Source organism: Mustelus asterias, chromosome 27, assembly GCF_964213995.1.
Source record: "Mustelus asterias chromosome 27, sMusAst1.hap1.1, whole genome shotgun sequence".
NCBI classification, from domain to species: Eukaryota; Metazoa; Chordata; class Chondrichthyes; order Carcharhiniformes; family Triakidae; genus Mustelus; species Mustelus asterias.
The window spans coordinates 21,452,669-21,474,064 of record NC_135827.1 but is presented as its reverse complement, the minus strand read 5'-3'; the positions used below and the strand labels follow the sequence as shown (position 1 = coordinate 21,474,064).

The 21,396-nt window shown below is 44.2% G+C and overlaps 1 protein-coding gene across 3 annotated transcripts in view; it reads left to right on the top strand.

Moving 5' to 3' along the window:
- Window positions 1-1,366: 1,366 nt before the first annotated feature.
- thyn1 (thymocyte nuclear protein 1) overlaps window positions 1,367-21,396 on the top strand; it is a 71,858-nt gene continuing 51,828 nt past the window's right edge. Inside the window, exons 1-3 of one of the 3 annotated variants that reach the window (XM_078198878.1) lie at window positions 1,492-1,637; window positions 5,453-5,657; window positions 7,286-7,334. In XM_078198878.1, the coding sequence (XP_078055004.1) occupies window positions 7,325-7,334 (10 nt within the window). In that variant the 5' untranslated portion in view covers window positions 1,492-1,637; window positions 5,453-5,657; window positions 7,286-7,324. Of the gene's footprint in view, window positions 1,638-5,452; window positions 5,658-7,285; window positions 7,335-21,396 lie in introns of all 3 variants that reach the window. The other 2 variants (XM_078198876.1, XM_078198877.1) reach the window with 2 other exon arrangements.

Below are 21,396 nucleotides of genomic sequence, written 5' to 3'. Positions count from 1 at the left end.
AGAGACACAAACTCAATTTACAGAATAATGATTGGAATGCAGTCTTTACAGATCATCAAGTCTTAAAGGTACAAACAATGTGAGTGGAGAGAGCGTTAAGCACAGGTTAAAGAGATGTGTATTGTCTCCAGACAGGACAGCCAGTGAGATTCTGCAAATTCTGCAAGAAGCTACGGCATCTCCTCCGGAGCCTTCAACATGTCGCCAAGGCTATCCCCACACCCCCACTTCTTGCCTTCAAACAACCGCACAATCTCAAACAGACCATTGTCCGCAGCAAACTACCCAGCCTTCAGAAGAACAGTGACCACGACACCACACAACCCTGCCACAGCAACCTCTGCAATACGTGCCGGATCATCGACACAGATGCCATCATCTCACATGAGAACACCATCCACCAGGTACACGGTACATACTCTTGCAACTCGGCCAATGTTATCTACCTGATACGCTGCAGGAAAGGATGTCCCGAGGCATGGTACATTGGGGAAACCATGCAGACGCTACGACAATGGATGAATGAACACCGCTCGACAATCACCAGGCAAGACTGTTCTCTTCCTGTTGGCGAGCACTTCAGCGGTCACAGGCATTCGGCCTCTGATCTTCGCGTAAGCGTTCTCCAAGTCGGCCTTCACGACACACGACAGCGCAGAGTCGCTGAGCAAAAACTGATAGCCTCAACCGGGATCTTGGGTTCATGTCACACTATCTGTAACCCCCACAGCTTGCCTGGACTTGCAGAATCTCACTGGCTGTCCTGTCTGGAGACAACACACATCTCTTTAACCTGTGCTTAATGCTCTCTCCACTCACATTGTTTGTACCTTTAAGACTTGATTATCTGTAAAGACTGCATTCCAATCATTATTCTGTAAATTGAGTTTGTGTCTCTGTATGCTCTGTTTGTGAGCAGAACTCTACTCCACCTGACGAAGGGGCAGCGCTCTGAAAGCCAGTGGCATTTGCTACCAAATAAACCTGTTGGACTTTAACCTGGTGTTGTTAAACTTCTTACTGTGTTTACCCTAGTCCAACGCCGGCATCTCCACATCATAATTAAAGTTAGTCAGCTTTAAATTTCTCTAACTTTAGTATTCTGGCTCAGGCCAAGTTGACCTAATCTCTGCATATTCTAGAGTGCTGGAAAAGCAGTTTGTCCTGTTGGCTTGTTCCATTGTTCAACCTTTAGACTCTTGGCACAAGTTCTTCATGAAAAAGGTTTTGACAGTCAATAGTGTTTTTACTCATGGAAGATAAACAGCTGACAAATTGAGGTAAATGACGTCAAAACGTTTCATGACCTGACTTTCAGATAATGGCATTACTGAGTAAAATGATAGGCAGTTCTTCAGGAACATCTCCCTCTTCAAACTTTTTTAAGCATTTTATCAGTCAGGAACTGCCCTTTAAATTGACTGGGATTGGCAATTTTCAACATCTCCGCCTCTCAGTTGCAGACTTTCCTGTTTGCAGATAAATAGAGATGGATTTAATTGGTGGCGATTGCTATGAGAAGGAGTTTAATCCTCGGGCCTATTTGGAGATGTTTTATAGATTTCCCCTGAGTAATCCACAGGAAAATGCATTCCTGTCTTTTGTTCTGAAGAATTTGGTAAAAGCCTTTTCCAGTGGTGAGTAAAGCCTTTTTTTGGATTTAATTTAACCTCACTTGGGTATTCTGAAGGGCGACAACCTAATGTGAGCTTTCACCTACAAATTGACTGGGCAATTACTGCTTCAGTACGCTTTATATCAAGTCCTTGCGAAGGACTGCTGACAGCACCAAACTTCTAGAGGCGGAAAACAGTTCCTGAATCCCCAGGACTTCACTATTTAGCTTGGTCGGTATGTGAGTGAAGCTGCAAGCACGCCCCCTCCCCCTTCTCCTCTCCTGACCCCCATCCCCTCCCGGCCTGCCTCTTGCCCTGTCCTCCCCCCCTCTATACCCCACTCCCCCCACCCCCTCTCTGGGAGGTAGATGGCAATAATGAGTGGAGATTGAACAGGGCATGAAGTAAAGGTGAATTTAAAGGTCAGAGGTAATAGAGGGAAGAGGGGAATAGGATATTTAACGACACCCCTTTGTTGGAGGTACTTAGAGTGGTGGAGAAGAGAATTGAGGTTTCGAGAGTGTTTGTGGGGGGCAGGGGGTGGTGGTGGAGAAGCTGCAAGGAGCACATATCGTAGAATCCCTACATTAAGCCATGGAAGCCATTCAGCCCATCAAGTATGCACTGACTCTTCGAAAGAACGTCTTTAAGTTTTAACTTCATTTATTCGTGTCACAAGTAGACTTACATTAACACTACAATGAAGTTACTGTGAAAATCCCCTAGTCGCCACACTCTGGTGCCTGTTCTGGTACACTGAGGGAGAATTTAGCATGGCCAATCCACCTAACCAGCACGTCTTTCAGACCGTGGGAGGAAACCAGAGCACCCGGAGGAAACTCACGCAGACTTGGGTCACTGTCTGGGGAGAACATGCAGACTCCGCACAGACAGTGACCCAAGTCGGGAATTGAACCCAGATCCCTAGCACTGTGAGGTTGAGTGCTAACAACCGTGCCCCCCTAGTTGGATAAAGCTGTCACTTAATAGGAGGAAATACAAATATGAAGGAAAAATTGAAACACGTGGGGCAATTTTTAGTGAACAGGAAAGATATTAAGAGTCAATATCATAGAATCCCTACAGTACAGAAGGAGACCATTCAGCCCATTGAGCCTGCACTGACAACAATCCCACCCAAGCCTTACACCCACAGGTAATCCCCCTGATACTAAGGCGCAATTTAGCATAGCTAACCAACCTAACATGCACATCTTTGGACTGTGAGAGGAAATCAGAGCACCTGGAGGAAACCCACTCAGACACTGGGAGAATGTGCAAAATTCACAGAGAAAGTCGAGGCTGGAATTGAGCCCAGGTTCCTGACACGGTGAGGCAGCAGCGCTAACCACTGTAACACTGTGTTTCATGGAGCATTTAAAATTTTGAAGACTGGGGAAAAAGCTAATAGAATGGATAGTATTCAGTGACTGATACAACCATAAAAAGGAGACATGAACAGACTATAGCACAGAGAACAAGCTGGGGGTTTTTTTGCATGATGAGTTAAGATGAGTCTGTGAAGCTGAGACCATGTCAAGGCATTAAAATAGATGGTTGAAGAAAAGGTGATTAAAATAAATCAATAATTTGGAAAAGATTGACCACACAGGATTAGGACTACTACTCATGGGAAGGATGAACCCAAAGATGGCCAGCTTTGGTTTTTGTAAATCTATGAAGCATAATGAAGGAGTAAGGTGAAAATTGCAGAGGTCTCAATTTCCTGTAAAGAATTTTTGAGCCATTATGGCATTTGTGTTACAAAATCTCATTATTAACTTTGTTTAAAATTGATTATATGGTTGCCATAGCAACAGAGACTGTCATCTCTTCCAGAGAAAATGCAGAGGGCCTGTATTTCATTTATTGATTCCCCCAGCCCTTGGTTTGCTTGTTCACACGTATGTTCTCCAAACTGTTCCCCACCTTAGTTAACATAAGGGATTTCTTCCCTCCCTCCCAGTTCATTCTGGCAACTTATCTCCAGCCTCTTGCACTTTGCACAGATACTCCTCTCCATCTTTCCCCACACAAACATTCCTCCAATAACTCATCCCTACCATCCTATCATAGAATCCCTACAGTGCAGAAGCAGGCCATTTGGCCCATTGAGTCTGCACCAACTCTCTGACAGAGCATCCCACCCAGACCCTATTCCCTGTAATTCCATGCATTTGACCCAATAAACCCCCTAACCTACACATCTTTGGACACTAAGGGGCAATTTAACATGGTGAATCCACCTAATCTGTGCATTGTTGGAGTGTGGGAGGAAACTGGAGTACCCGGAGGAAACCCACGCAGACACAGGGAGAACGTGAAAAGTCCCCGCAGGCAGTCACCCAAGGCTGGAATTGAACCCGGGTCCCTGGCACTGTGAGGCAGCAGTGCTAACCACTGTGCCACCGTGCTGCCCTTCATTCAGTTCATATCGGCAATCATGCATTCCTATCTCCTCCATTCCCTCAATTCTCCCTCCTCGGGTCATACTGGCATTCCCCTAGCTGAATGCGCTTTTTCACTTGTTCTCTTCTCCGGCCCAACCCTCAGATCACATTGAGACTCTTGTTGCATCGTTCCCAGATCAAACCCAGTGCTGCTGCTGTCCCGTCTGTGGAAAGGAATCCCTGATGCTGCAAACGTAGTGGGAGAGAGCTTTCCCCAGTGAGCAGTAATGTACCCGTCACACTGAGCAACATCCTTATCACGTTGGAATTGGGTGGGGTGGGGGGAATGAGACAGTGACTTTTCATTCTTGCCTGCAAAGACAGATAAGCAGACATTGATACCAAAACCCCCTTTAGCTCGGGGGTGGGCAATCTGCAGCCAGGGGACACATGCGGCCCATCTGAGTTCTGAGTGCGCCCATGAAATATTTTTTGACCAGTGCCACATTCCGCTGATTTCCGTCAGTGTAGTTTGTTCCTATCAGTATGACTGAAAAGAAACAGACATAAAGCAAGGGACAAATGAGGTTCATGGTGATTACACACAACATTGGCTGGGCGAGCCTTGCATTCCCTCTGATCCAAAGCATAAATATTTATTTTGTTTTTACCATTTGAAGTTGATAGTTATATTAATGAATGGGTGGCACAGTGGTTAGCACTGCTGCCTCACAGCGCCAGGGACCCGGGTTCGATTCCCGACTTGGGTCACTGTCTGTGCGGAGTTTGCACGTTCTCCCCATGTCTGCATGGGTTTCCTCCGGGTGCTCCGGTTTCCTCCCACAGTCCAAAGATGTGCGGGTTAGGTGCATTGGCCATGCTAAATTCTCCCTCAGTGTACCCGGACAGGAGTGTGGCGACTAGGGTATTTTCACAGTAACTTCATTGCAGTGTTAATGTAAGCCTACTTGTGACTAATAAATAAACTTTAACTGTGCGGAGTCTGAACATTCTCCCCGTGTCTGTGTGGGTTTCCTCCGGGTGCCCGGTTTCCTCCCACAGTCCAAAGGTGTGCGGGTTATTTGCATTGGCCATGCTAAATACTCCCTCAGTGTACCCGAACAGGAGTGTGGTGACTAGGGGATTTTCACAGTAACTTCATTGCAATGTTAATGTAAGCCTACTTGTGACACTAAAACCTAAACAAATGATTAAACATTTTCTATAGTTCATTATGAAATATTCAGTTTGTATTAAATGTACTTACTCTTATTCATGGGGTCATGGGTTAGTGAACAAGCCTGATTTTAACCTTGCTTACTCGTTATGTGACCCACACATTAGCCTAGTTTGCCTATCACTGCTTTAGCAGTTCCTTCAGTACAATTTTAGGTGCATTATTGCCACTTTCTTTCCGAATAAAATAACGTGTTTGAATTATTCCAGGTCTGAAATTCCGCACACTGCTCGAAATTGGATGCGGCCCCTGTCTTCACGTAGCACTCGGGGCCTCGGAGCACGCAGAGGAAATGATTCTGTCCGACTTTGCTTCCAACAACCGGCAGGAGGTTGCACTGTGGTTACAAAATGACCCAGAAGCTTTTGACTGGAGCCCAGTTGCAAAATACATGTGTGAACTGGAAGGCAACAGGTAATTATTAAGAAAGCTGGATTTGCGTTGTTTTGGTAAAAGATTAAAAAGCTGTCCGTTGGATTATAGGTGCCAGTCAGTGTGTGACAGAGATTTGCAGACCAGGAAAACCCTGGGTTTGATCCCCAACCCACATTGAATTACCTGATCTCTTCTAATATGTCAAAAGTATCCAAACAACTCCATTAATTTACAAATTAAATCTGAGCAATCTTTTAAAGTTTCATTCATGGGGTGTGGGCATCACTGGCTGAGCCAGCATTTATTGCCCACCCCTGAGAGCATTTAAGAGCCAACCACCTTGCTGCGGTTCTGGAGTCACATGTAGGCCAGACCAGGTAAGGATGGCAGATTTCCTTCCCTAAAGGGCATTAGTGAACCAGATGAGTTTTTACAACAGTTGATTCATGGTCATCATTAGACTTTTAACTCCAGATTTTTATTGAATTCAAATTTCACCATCTGCCATGGTGGGATTCGAAGCCGGGTCCCCAGAGCATTACTCTGAGTCTCTGAATTACTAGCTCAGCTACAAAAACCACTGCACCACTGCCTCCCCTTCAACCTGTTAAAGGACAGGTATGAATCCACTGTAAGGAGATCGGTTCCATGTTTAGGTTTCATTTGAAATTTGCAGTTGGAGGGGTCAGGTGAGGGAAAAGATAAACTTGTTCACTTCATAGAATCCCTACAGTACAGAAGGAGGCCGTTCGGCCCATCAAGTCTGCACCGGCCACAATCCCACCCAGGCCCTATTCCCGTAACCCCACATATTTACCCTGCTAATCCCCCTGACACTAGGGTCAATTTAGTATGGTTAATCAACCTAACCTGCACATCTTTCGATTGTGGGAGGAAAACGGAGCACCCGGAGAAAACCCACGCAGACACGGGGAGAATGTGCGAACTCCGCACAGACAGTGACCCAAGGCCGGAATTGAATCCGGGTCCCTGGCGCTGTGAGGCAGCAGTGTTGACCACTGTGCCACCGTGCCACTTAAAAGAAAGGTGCATGTAGACTTAGAAAGGTGCTGCCTCCCTCAGTCACTCAGCATCTTTCTTAAGCAGCTCCTCTGTAAAACTCAGTAGACATTTAAATTAATTTGATGCAAATCTGATATCAGACGCAGTGATCGCCACAAAGTGAATGAAACAGTCAGGCTCATTTTGTCAGGACTTTTCCTTTTTACACCATTCTGCATGTTCCTTAGTTCCAGATATGGCAGCGCCTCTGCATGGTTCAACAGGTGTTATCTGCTTATGGTGGAGGTTGCTCAATATTGGAGGCTTAAACATAAGTTAGGTCACTGCTATTCCTGTTCTATCTGCAAATATAACCTTGACCACTTAGGGGCAAAATGCTTCAAACACCCCTCCCTTCTCCATCTCACAGCTCCATTCTACAGAGTTTCAACTCCATTCAACTCGTTTTTGAGTTTTCTGTTTTGGCTTGGCTCAGGTGGTGGGAGTCTCGCTGCTGTGTCCAAAGGCAGTGGGTTCAACCCCACTCTCTGGGATATGGCACATAGGCTAGCCTGATACTCGAGTTCAATACTGAAGGGAAGTTTGTGTTGTTAAAGGTTCTGCTCTTTGGATCAGATATTAAATTGGCTATTCCACTTGTTCAGGTAGACCGTTCTAGATCCCAGGCTTTTCAGGATTGCTGAATGAAGACAGGTAGGTAGAGCTTAAGACGCAGATCAACTGAATGATGGAAGAGGCTTGAGGGGCTGAATGAGCTCCTGTTGCAATGTTCCTTCTTTCCTTCCTGATATCATTGTAGCATTTAGCAAACCTTTCACACTGTGCTGGCTAACATACTTTTCACAAATATTCATAGAATCCCTACAGTGCAGAAGGAGGCCATTTGGCCCATCGAGTCTGCAGCGACCCTCCAACAGAGCATCTTACCCAGACCCTAACCCCGTAACTCCATGTATTTTCCCCACTAATCCCCCTAACCTGCACATCTTGGGACACTAAGGGGCAATTTAGCATGGCCAATCCACCTAACCTGCGCATCTTTGGGCTGTGGGGGGGGAAACCGGAGCACCTGGAGGAAATCCACACAGACACGGGGAGAATGTGCAAACTCCACACAGACAATCACCCAAGGCCGGAATTGAACCCGTGACCCTGGTGCTGTGAGGTAGCTGTGCTAACCACTGTGCCAGCCTGCTGCCCGATTAAAATATATTTATTGCTGTTTATTACATGTTGCTGTATGAAAAATGACTGCTGTTTCTTGATATCAATGACTGGGAATCATTGCCTGTGCAGGACAGGGCCATTCCACACCTGAGTCTATCATTCCACTTTCTCAGCCATTTTTCTTTATACCTCTTTATGGATCTCTCAATATCTTTCATCATTCCTCCCTTCATTCCTGCCGTAATGTCCTTCTATTGCTCCTCACCCATATTCCCTCTTCTCTCTCCCAATCCATCTCCTTAGTGTCAGCTCCTGGAATAGTCTCTCCCAATTCACTTACAAAACACCACATGTGTAATTTTTTAGAACATTTGTGTCCCTGTCAGTTTCTCATTCACATTTGAAACCATTTAAATCCATTACACTAGCCCTCTTTCCACCACCGCCTCGCTTCCCCCAACCATTCAGTCTCCCTGTCACACACCGTGAGGTCCAAGGACACAGATTTAAATGCTTATGACAATAGTTGGTTTGACCGCCACTGGCAGCTCTGGTTGGCCTCCATGAGGCATTATCAGGCCTTCTCTGCTCTGCCAAGCCTGTTCCATTACAGGATCTTGCTGTAATGCAACCATAACCCTCAGCTTCTTTTCTCCACAACAAACCATGCTCTGAAATCCCTCTCCATCCTCACCAACAGAAAATGCGTTAAACCCATGGACTTCACTTCCATTAGGATTATCCCTTCCTGTGCCTCTACCATTTTCCTCCCTTCCTCAAGTCCACCCGGCCAGACTTCTTCTAAGGTTTCTTCTGCCCCAGTCCTGAGCTTACATCTTCCTCTTATCTCCTTATCTATCTGATTGTATCTATCCTGCAATAGCTTCTCTTCCTGCATGCATACAGTTACCTCTAACGTTTCCCAAGGATCTATCCTTGGCTCCCTCCTTTTTCTCATCTGTCTGCTGCCCTTCAGTACCACCATCCAAAAACTCAACATCAACTTCCACATGCAGATTGATAGGCTAGTTTAATTCACGACCACCTCACTAAATTCCTCCTCTGTCTCTAAATTGTCAGATTGTTTGTCTGATTGGATGAACAGGAATTTTCTCCAATATCGCAAAGCAATTGTTTCGGTCCCTGATAACTGTCTGAGATGAACCAGGCTGATTATAGCCTTTACAAATCCTTCCCCTTGTCCTGAGGCTAGTGATCTCCACCAGTGCTGTAACCCTCTTGAGATGGTTATGCTCCTTTAATCCCTAATTTTAGTTGCTCCAGCCCAATTGGGCTGCAATGACTTCAGTTACTGAGGCTGCACTCTGGATACCTCGCCATAAAGTCTCCACCTGTCTACCTCTCTTTCTTCTTTCATGGCGTAATTAGAACTCTCCTCTGTTACATATTTAAGTAGTTGCATGATTGCTTTAAGAGGCAGTCACATGATTTAATGGTCATTGGGGCATTTCACAGGCTGCTGTATAGTTTCTGTTCTGTGTCGAGAACATTTCTTTCAATAAAACTGTTATGTGTTACTTTGAATCTACGTGTGCAAACCACTTCTTTTTCTTGTATAATACCCACAACCTCTAAAATAGTTTGGACATTACACCCTCTTAAACCAGCTTCCGGCCATCTTCACTAGAATCTCCTGTTGTGATGCCATGTCAAATCTTATGTGATAATGCTCCTGTGAACCCTCTTGTTACATTTCATTCTGTTAAACGGTGCCATACAAATGCAACTTGTTATTGATGCACATAAAGATGCGACAAGATTGGCCAGTGTTCACTTTAATGTACTCCATCGGAAACTCTCTCTTTTTTACAAATGCAAACATCATTCTGCTTTTTGCTAAGGAGTTGCCCCTTAACTGGGGACTCATTAGAACAAGTATTAAAATGTTTGAGCCACACCATCTCCTTTTAAGGTGGAATAAATTGAATGTGATTCCCTGCAGTGTCCTGTCTCAGACACTGTGCTTGTACCTTTCAGGGAAAAATGGGCAGAGAAAGAGAAAAAGCTGAGAGATTCCATCAAACAAGTTGTGAAGTGTGATGTTCATCAAGGCAACCCTCTGGATCCAATAGAATTGGAACTTGTTGATTGTCTGGTGACGTCCTTGTGTCTGGAGACTGCCTGTAAGGATAAAGCGGCCTACCACACTGCTCTTAGAAATATAACCTCTCTGTTAAAACCAGGCGGCATGCTCATTCTGGTTAGTGTTTTGAACCAGACCTATTATATTATTGATGAACTGAAGTTTTCAACTCTGAAATTTGACCAGGCCTTTTTAGACAGAGCTTTGCAGGACGCTGGCTGTGAAATCGATCGATTTGAAACTTTTGTTGTCCCTGAGAGTATTTTGAGTATATCAGACTGTGAGTCTTCAATTTTCCTGGTTGCTCACAAGTTGCCCCTTACTGCTTAATGCTGGAGACTATTGCAGATGTACTTGTTCAATGCCAGCTCAACATGCAAGAATAAATATGCCTTGGTATTTCATGGTTGGCTTTACAATTTCAAAAGAATTTGTTATAGAGTGATGTCATGGCATTGTTACACTGTGCTGCCTTTTAGATGGGATGGGGTCTGAATTTTCACTTTGGGGGTGGGAAATGGGTCAGTCCACCTCAATTAGGAGAAACTCCGGAACTTTTCTTCTGTGATTTAACTGAGTAGGGGTGGGCCACACTTATCACACGATGCATTCCTACTCAATGGCTTGTTGCAATTCCCTGCCAGTTTCAACTAATGAGAACTGTACAGATTAGGCCAGAGACCTGAACTCCCCTCAGTCGCGTGGGTCTGTCACTCCGATACAGGCACCCATCTGCCCGATTCCAGCCCCGGGAGATAAACAGTCACACCACCTTTTTTGTCCTAGAGATGGATTCCCTGTTCCATTAAGGAAGACAAGTGGGCTCTTCGAGCTGGAGAGACAGTCGGATGTCTTCCAGCTACAGAGGCATGACCTGGCTTTAGTAAAGGGAAATTAACAGAGTGAACGCTTCAACCTGAACCACAAGGTTTTTCCAACATTTAATTGCAAAATGAATAGTGTTGTGTGGCGGGATGGCATGGAATCCCTTTACAGGGCAACCTGTGGCTGTACGGGCACTCACTGGGCCTGACTGCCACCAGGGCTCAACTTCAGACTAACAGCAGACCCCACACACCCACCCCCAAACTTCCCTCTCAAGTGTCCTGGCCAACATTCATCGCTCAACTAAAATTTAAAACTGGTCATGACCACAATGCTAATTCTGTGGCTGTATTGTGTGCAAATAGTTCATTCCAATTAGAAGGTATTTGCTGATAAGTTCTTTGGGATGTCACAAGGTCCTTACGTTAAGGATATCTTGTGATATCAAAGATCCTATGAGTCCAGCAAGTTGTTTTAGTGTAGAAAATAATTAACTGGTCATCATAGCTTTGTTCCATATCTTTTGATACACGTTGTCTAATAAAATATGTCTATTTCTGGACAAAGAACAGTACAGCACAGGAACAGGCCCTTCGGCCCTCCAAGCCTGCACCGATCATGATGTCTGCCTAAACTAAAACCGGATGTAGTTACAGAGTCCGTATCCTTCCATTCCCATCCTATTCATGTATTCGTCCAGATGCCCCTTAAATGTCGCTATTGTACCTGCTCCCACCACCTCCCTGGGCAGTGTGTTCCAGACGTTCATCACCCTCTATGTAAAACAAAACGCACCTCGTACGCCTCCTCTAAACTTTTCCCCATGTACCTTAAACCTATGTCCCCTAGTACTTGACTTTTCGCCCCTAGGAAAGAGCATCTGACTTTCCACTCTGTCCATGCCACTCATAATCTTGTAAACCTCCATCAGGTCACCCCTCAACCTCCGTCATTCCAGCGAGAACAAACTGAGTTTATCCAACCTCTCCTCATAGCTAATACCATCCAGACCAGGCAACATCCTAGTAAACCACTCCTGTACCCTCTCCAAAGCATCCGCATCCTTCTGGCAGTGTGGCTAGTTTAAAAATTTCAATTAACCCAACATCCACAATGCTCCAGAGGAGGGCATTCAACATTTTCACTCCCCTTTATGAAAAAGTGCTTCTTGGTTTCCTCAGTAGCCTGCCTCAGATTTTGAGATTGGGCCCTCTAATCCTGACCTCACCGGAATTCCGGCTCTCATAAAATAGCGAGAGCCGAGAAATTGGGCGTGATCGATGGGCTGGATGAGCCGATAAAATTCCACCCACTCTCTCTGCTGTCACTTCCTTTGATATCTTAGGATGTAGGTCATCAGGCCCTGGGGACTTGCCTTCAATCCCAATAGTTTGTTGAGTTTATATTTTCCTATTGATGATGATTGTTCTAAGTTCCTCCCTTTCTATTACTTCTGCCTTACCTGTTACTATTGGGATGGTACTCTATTTCTCCACCTTGAAAGCTGAGGCAAAATATTGATTTAGTATCTCCGCCATTTCATAGAATTCCTACGGTGCAGAAGGAGGCCATTCGGCCCATCGAGTCTGCACCGACAACAATTCCACCCAGGCCGCATCCCCGCAACCCCATGTGTTTACCCTGTTAATCCCCCTAGACACCAAGGGGCAATTTATCATGGTCAATCCATCCAACCCGCACATCTTTGGACTGTGGGAGGAAACCGGAGCACCCGGAAGAAAACCACACAGACACGGGGAGAATGTGCAAACTCCACAAAGGTAATGACCCGAGGCCAGAATTGAACCCGGGTCCATGGCGCTGTGGGGCAGCAATATTAACCACTGTGCCACCGTGCCACCCCATTTCTGTGTTGTCCAGTATTAATTCGCCATCTCATCCTCCAAAAGACCAACATTCACTTTAGCTACTCTCTTCCCTTTTATATACTTATTGAACTTATGCTTTTAAAAAAAATTCTGTGCTAATTTTCTTTAATAATTTACCTTTGCTCTTTTTTAGTAACCCTTTGTTAATCTTTAAAACTTTCCCAATCTTCCAGCCTGCCACTGGCCTTTGCAATATGGTATGTCTTAGCTTTTGTCTTTATGTTGCCTTTAACTTTCTTGCTTAGCCATGAATGATTTTTTTCCCCTCTCAACAATCTTTCTTCCTCTCTGGAACATATTGTAGTTGGGGAGATTTGAATAGCTGCCATTGCTTACCAACTATCCTACCTTCTCGCCTTCTTGCCTGGTTCACTAGGGCCAAGTCTGTCCTCATGCCTATGTAATTACTTTTGTTTAACTCCATAATGCGAGTGTGGGACTCCAGTTTCTCATCCTCAAACTGAATTTTGAATTCTATCATACAATGATCACTCTTCCCAAGAGGATCCTTAACTATGAGGTCATTAATTAATCCCTGCTCATTACACAATATCAAATCCAGAATAGCCTGCTCTCTGGTTGGTGCCACAACATATTGCTCCAAGAAACAAACTCCGATACTTCCAATGAACTCTCTCTTGAGGCTACCCTTGGCAATTTGATTAATCCAATCTATGTGCAAGCTAAAATCACCCATAATTACTGCCATATCTTTCTTGCAAGCCCCCGAATTTCCTGGTTTATACTGTGCCCCACTGCAGAACTATTGTTCGGGGACATATAGATAACTCCCACCAGGGACTTCAGCTATTTCTCTGTCTCCCTTTATAATCATAAAAATAAAATATTGATTTCATTTTGATATCACTCTTTTCATAGTCTCCTTTTATAGCGCTTACTGACTATTTTGTCACCTTTTTGTTCTTTGTATCTTTCCCGTTCACCAAGATCTGCGCAATTTTTCTTGTGGCATGTTTTTTTTTCTTTTGATTTTATCTTATCTCTTTAGTCATCCATGGCTGCATCTTTTTGGCAAGTAGAAATCTTTTCCCTTCTGGGCATAAACTGGTTTGACATCGCGTTGAATTCTTTGTCAAACACTTATCACTAATTTTCTGTCATTTTTACCCATTGCTGAGTTTACAGTGGACAGCCTCAGTCACGTCATATGGAAGTCAGCCTTTACTAAATCTAAAATCCTCATAGTTGTTTCATGTTTCTCCTTTCAAACATCACATTGACTGCAATCCCATTACAATCATTATTAGATAAATGTTTCTGTACCTATTAGGTCGTTAACTAAATTTAGTTCAATGCTCACTGCTAAGTCGACTATGGTATGTCCCTTTCTTAACTCCAAGGCGTACTACTGCAGGCAACGATACTGATACTCTTAAGAAATTCACTATCCTTCTGACATCTGCAGTCCGACAAGAATGTAAGAAAAGATAAAACAGGGGAAACTGTGTGGACCATCTAGCCAAAGGTTCATTAGCACAGTGTCTACATATCAAGCATTGGCCTAAATCTCTTTAAAGTATTCCAAACATGCACCTCCACTGGCAAATATCATCCAAACATTCATCACTTTGATGTAAAGTATTTAAATGTAAATTGACTGTGTGTCTTCTGAAATTGGCCTCACATTTGCTTGAATCTTGAATACATTTGTTGTGGTTTAATTTAGCAATTTCCTACGAATGCTGATATTTGAATGAATGTCTCTCGTGAGCTTTCTGCAGCTTGTGTAAATAATCGGAAACTTCCCTTGTACCTTAACCAATGCATCAATTTTATTGCCTCTGTTGTAAGGCTAATATTGCTGCGTTGGGGACTGACTTTATACATAGTGGCCGTAATTATCATCCTGGAGATGGAGGCTGGGAGTCAGGAAAATTCCCAGCTCGGCCCGCCTGCCATGGAATCCAAGGAGGGATTTTCATTGCCAGGGGAGTTGGGGGAGGTTTCAGGCTCGAGTCTGGCCGATTGGGAAGATGTTCAGAGGCAACCACCATGGCTGCTGTGTGAGGAGGTGGTCTGTTTAAAATGCCTGTCTTGGCACTGTGTGATTTTATCCTGGTTAAAATAAAAATACAAAGATATTCCAGACTTCACCCCTTCCACCTATTCCCCATGCCCCATCCATGCCCCTTCATGCCCCCATGCCCTCTCATGCCCCCATGCCCCATCCATGCCATCTCATGCCCCCATACCCCATCCATGCCATCTCATGCCCCCATGCCCCATCCATGCCCTCTCATGCCCCCATGCCCCGTCCATGCCCCCATACCACGCCAGGCCCAACACCTTCGCATGGCTCGTCATTCGCCGCTATGCCAAAGTAAGGCCCCCACCATCCCCATTGTGCTTTGTGTCCCCTATGCCAAGCTATGGCACTTCTATGCCCACTGATGCACTATAGACTTTACTGAATAAATGAGTTGAATGGTGACAGTAGGAGTGCAAAAAAACACTTTAAAAAGTCATTCAGTCAATATTTAGCACTATGTTGAAAACATTTCCCTCCATGGCAATAAAAGTATGAATCATCCAGACTCTTTAAAGTGGCAATAACAGAAACCATAAACCCTTGAAACCACTTAACCTTGTGTGAAATTTGCAGCAGCGGTCTGAGAGCCCGAGAAATCAAGTAATGTTTTTTCTTGGGCTCTGCTGTTTTAACAAGAGTAATGGATGCCTGGGCTCTCAGTCAAGCCTCATCATTTTGCATCCACTCTTTGCTTTCTCTTGTTCAAATTTCAATCCACCTACTCTTCCAACTATTCCAAAGTGGTTTGGGTGGTTTAATGCAGAATTTAATTCATTTCAGAAATCACATTCACATTATGTCCATTGTCAGCAAGATTTATTTTTAATTGAAGAATTTATGTATTAGGCAAGATCTCCCTCCAATAAATTCATGTTGACTCTCTTTTGCTATGGCCAATGTGGCAGTATGAAACAGGCCAGCCAAAAGTCCATTAACTTTGGGTGGGACTGGACGGATTGTGATGGCAGGTGGGAGTGCAAAGTCCCATCCGATGTTATACCTATCTAGGTGTTTCTCTAACTAATCTTTTTAAATGCCTTGTACACATTATAACAACGGATGTTCGTTTTATTGGTATATGCTTCCTGGTCATCCTGATTGTCACAAACCTTACAAACATTCCCTTTCTCGTCATTTGTTAAAGATTGCAGCAATAGTCTGATTTTCCTCACATTCCTTTGTATAAAGACTGTTTGGGCCAGGTGTTTGCCTTATTTAGTTTCCTCAGCCTCTCAATGATTGTCCTGTCAGCAATTCCTGTTCTTATTATTTAGCTTCCATGCTGCAGAGACTGATCATGGCCATTCCATTAGCAAGAGAGGAATTCATTTAATATCTCTTGTTCACTATCATCTTTCGATGGCCCCACTCTTCCGCTTTTAAAAATGTTATTATGGGTGGATTCATAGAAATAGTTGACCTTTCTTTTAATATTCCCGGCTATCCTAGTGTTATTTTCTTTTAGTATCTTCTACAAATAGAAAATAGGAGTAGGATTATGCATTCGGCCCTCCGAGCCTGTTCCGCCATTCAATATGATCATGGCTGATCCTCAATCCCAACACAATATGCCCGTGTTCTTCCCATACCCCGTAACACCTCTTAGAGTTTGGAAATCTGTTTCTTTCTTAAATATATTCAGTGATTTGGCCTCTGACTGGGTTTGTTAATCTCCTTTACCTTCTTTTTATATTCATCTCAGTGAAACCAGCAGCCTAACACTTCAGAAGGAATCTCTCCTTTTGTTCTTAAGTATGGATTACTTTCTTCGTTGCCTACATCAACGTTTTCTCTCTGCTCTCCCTCCACTCTGCTGGCAAATAGCAGTGTCTAGGATTCCTCAAAATGGTTCCTGTTTCACTGAGGTTTCTTGCATCTAACATTGCTGTCCAGTCAGATTCCTGAGCTCACCCTCATCCTCCATAAGTAACTGAATGGCCGGAACTTTACCACCCCGCTCGCTACAGGAATTGGAGCGGGCGAGGGACGGACAATGGGAAAGCCATAAGAACATAAGAACATAAGAAATAGGAGCAGGAGTAGGCCATCTAGCCCCTCGAGCCTGCCCCGCCATTCAATAAGATCATGGCTGATCTGAAGTGGATCAGTTCCACTTACTCGCCTGATCCCCATAACCCCTAATTCCCTTACCGATCAGGAATCCATCTATCCGTGATTTAAACATATTCAATGAGGTAGCCTCCACCATTTCAGTGGGCAGAGAATTCCAGAGATTCACCACCCTCTGAGAGAAGAAGTTCCTCCTCAACTCTGTCCTAAACTGACCCCCCTCTATTTTGAGGCTGTGCCCTCTAGTTTTAGCTTCCTTTCTAAGTGGAAAGAATCTCTCCACCTCTACCCTATCCAGCCCCTTCATTATTTTATAGGTCTCTATAAGATCCCCCCTCAGCCTTCTAAATTCCAACGAGTACAAACCCAATCTGCTCAGTTTCTCCTCATAATCAACACCCCTCATCTCTGGTATCAACCTGGTGAACCTTCTCTGCACTCCCTCCAAGGCCAATATATTCTTCCGCAAATAAGGGGACCAATACTGCACACAGTATTCCAGCTGCGGCCTCACCAATGCCCTGATGCAGCAAGACATCTCTGCTTTTATATTCTATCCCCCTTGCGATATAGGCCAACATCCCATTTGCCTTCTTGATCACCTGTTGCACCTGCAGACTGAGTTTTTGCGTCTCATGCGCAAGGACCCCCAGGTCCCTTTGCACAGTAGCATGTTGTAATTTTTTTCCATTTAGATAATAATCCAATTTGCTATTATTTCCTCCAAAGTGAATAACCTTGCATTTGTCAACGTTATACTCCATCTGCCAGATCCTCGCCCACTCACTCAGCCTGTCCAAATCTCTCTGCAGACCTTCTACACCCTCCACACGATTCACTTTTCCACTTATCTTTGTGTCGTCTGCAAACTTTGTTACCCTACACTCAGTCCCCTCCTCCAGATCGTCTACATAAATGGCCAGTTGACCTCGGGTGAGATTTTACGATTTTGGGACGAGTGAGGCCATAAAATCCCGTCCAATGTGTCAAAATGTGGTTTTATTCCACCTTCGGAATTTTGACTGTATTTTAAAGGATTTAACTCTATACTTGGGACTTGGTAGTAAAAGTTTTAAAGTCTATTTATTAGTCACAAGTAAGGCTTACATTAACACTGCAATGAAGTTACTGTGAAACTCCCCTAGTCGGCACACTCCGGCACCTGTTCGGGTCAATACACCTAACCAGTACATTTTTCAGATGGTGGGAGGAAACCGGAGCACCCGGAGGAAATCCATGCAGATACGGGAAGAACGTGCAGACTCCGCACAGAGTGACCCAAGCCCGGAATGGAACTCAGGTCTCTGGTGCTGTGAGGCAGCAATGCCAACCACTGTGCCACCGTGCCGCCCGTACAGAGCTTGAATACCACTGAAATGAGAGGTATACAGGATTATAGGAACATAGGAAATAGAAGCAGAAGTAGGCCATTCAGCTCCTTGAGCCTGTTCTGCCATTTAATCAGATCATGGCAGATCTTCTACCTCAACTCCATTTTCTCACTTTTTCCCCATAACTCTTGATATCTTTAATAACTAGAAATCTATCCATTTCTGTCTTGAACATACCCCATGACTGAGCATTCACAGCCCTCTGGGGTAGAGAATTCGATACTTTCACTACCTGCTGAGTGAAGAAATTCTTTTCTTTCAGTCCTAAATGGCCTGTTCCTTATCCTGTTCCTTATCCTTATCCTGAAACTGTACCCCCTGGTTGTAGACCCCACGCAGGGGAAACATCCTTCCTACTTCTAACCTATCCAGCCCTATAAGAATTTTCTATACTTCAGTGAGGTCACCTCTCATTCTTCTAAACTCTAGAGAATACAGGCCCAGTCTCCTCAATCTCTCCTCATAGGCTAATCCCACCATTGCCTCTGTGGTAAGTATATCCTTCCTTAGCTGAGGAGACCAAAATTGCACATAATACTTGAGGTGTGGTCTCACCAATCCTCTGCAACTGTGGCAACATTTCTTTATTCCTGTATTCAAATCCGCTTGCAGTAGAGGTTAACATACTACTTGTATTTCAAATTGCTTCTCGCACCTACATGTTATTCTTCAGTGACTTGTGAACTAGGGCACCCGGGTCCCTTTGGACAGCATCACTTCCCAATCTTCCACCATTGAAGAAATATTCTGCCTTTCTGTTTTGCCATCAAAGTGAATAACTTCCAGGTAAGTCGAGCTCATAACATGGTCCATTTATGCTTTTAGAAGCAGCATACATTAATACACCTCTGCAAACAAAAGGAATATGTTTATGCCTTGTGCCTTGTTTTGAATTACCTGGAAGCATCGGGAACCTATAGTGCGCCATTGCTTTCTCTATCGCAACACCTCAGCCAATTAAAAGTTGACTTGCCAACCAACCAGCACCACCTCTATCCCTTTTCTCCTGTGGTATAAATTGATTTTTAAATTTGGCATTCTTGCATTTGTCCTGATGAGTGCAAGATGAAAAGCACTTATTTTCTCTTATTTTCAGTAATAAATCTATAATTATTTTTTCTAAGGGAATAGTAATTGAGTGGTGTTCATTATTACAATGTATCTTTCAGCATTGCTGCCTGATTTCTACCGCCGCCCTGGCTAAGTCAGCACAAACCAGAGATCGTGTTGCTCTGCCATGGCCCAATTCCGCATTAGCCTGTGCTTTTACCAGATTAGTTTACACATTTCTCCTCCTCTAAATGATCAAAAAGAGGAACCAAAATTAAGTTAACACAAGTTAGTGAATAACAAAACAAGTATTCAACTTACATAGTTTTGACTTCCATTTATGGAAGAATCAATTATTTGGTCTTAGACAGTAGTGCGTGAATATGGAACACATTTGAATAATAAGATTAAGAAGAGATTTGAGAGGTGTTCAAAAGCACAAGGAGTCAGGACAGAGCAGATAGGGAAACGTTCTTTCTATTGGCCGAAGGTTCGAGCACCAGAGGACACTAATTTAAGTTTATAAAGTTTATTTTATTAGTGTCACAAGTAGGCTTACATTAACACTGCAATGAAGTCACTGTGAAAATCCCCTAGTCGCCACACTCCAGTGCCTGTTTGGGTACACTGAGGGCGAATTTAGCATGGCCAGTGAACCTAATCAGCATGTTTTTTGAACCATGGGAGGAAATCGGAGCACCCTGAGGAAACTGACGCAGACACGGGGGAGAAGGTGCAGACTCCGCACAGACAGTGACCAAAGCCAGGAATTCATAGAAATCATAGAAACCCTACAGTGCAGAAGGAGGCCATTTGGCCCATCGGGTCTGCACCGACCACAATCCCACCCAGGCCCTACCCCCACATATTTTACCCGCTAATCCCTCTAACCTACACATCCCAGGACTCTAAGGGGCAATTTTTTAACCTGGCCAATCAACCTAACCCGCACATCTTTGGACTGTGGGAGGAAACCGGAGCACCCGGAGGAAACCCACGCAGACACGAGGAGAATGTGCAAACTCCACACAGACAGCGACCCAAGCCGGGAATCGAACCCGGGACCCTGGAGCTGTGAAGCAGCAGTGCTAACCACTGTGCTACCGTGCCGCCCCGGTATCAAGAATGACTTCATGTATTAACTGATTGAAAAGCAGCGAAACAAATAAGCACCTTAGAACCTGGGTACCTGTTGCTGTGAGGCAGCAGTGCTAACTACTGGGCAAGATGCCGCCTCTTGATTGACAAAGGAAGCTACAGTGACATGGAGAAAACCAATTTTACCCAATGGAAGGTTAGGATCTGGAATGCACTGAGGGTGGTGGAGGCAGGCTCAATCAAGGCCTTCTAAAGAGAATTGGACAATAATCTGAAAGGAAACACAGATGGCAGGGCTAGGGAAAAGACAGGGAGCAGAATTAGACAACTTTCAGAGAGATGGCACAGAAAGGACTGGTGGAATGGCCTCCCTCTGTGCTCTAACCATTTTGTGATTCTATGACTTGAGGATAAGTGAGGCATTAATTACGCTACTTAGCAGATTTGGAAGTCACCTCCAGTACGTACCACATGATGGCAGGGCCACTGAAAAAAATACATGGTTGACACTTATGTTCTCAATGGGCATCCCCTAAATGTTTATTATTTCATTCACTGAGAAACAACTGAACACTTATTCTCTTTTTCTTTTGTCTGATGATAACTCCGCATCTTCTTTGTACAGATAAAGCAACACCATTCCATAGTTACCTTACCATACCCTGTAACTTGGTAGCAGACAGACCCTCCCTTTTAATACTCAAGAGATCCAACCAGATCATTCTGAATTTTAATTCTGGGCATGCAAATTTACAACTGTGAATAAGGTGCTCCATTTTAATTAGCCAGATGCTAATAGACTTTAGTGACGTTTTCATTTCATCCTGCTAATTGATTTTCTCCCTGTGCTCGACACGGAGAACAAGACCACCCACACACGATGGGAAAAGCACTTCATCTGAATGAAACGGCATCAACAATAAATATAACACTTTAAGAAAAACAGCTCATTCTATGTAAAAATAAATGTGCACATCTTCCCGTTAAAGCTTCTCTTGAGAATTATTTGAAATCCAAACATGCACAGACTGTTGATTCCATTCGTTTAGGTTAAGATAGTCAATTCTAGAAGGGCCCAGGTGATAGCGGCACTTGCCAGCAAAATCGAGCA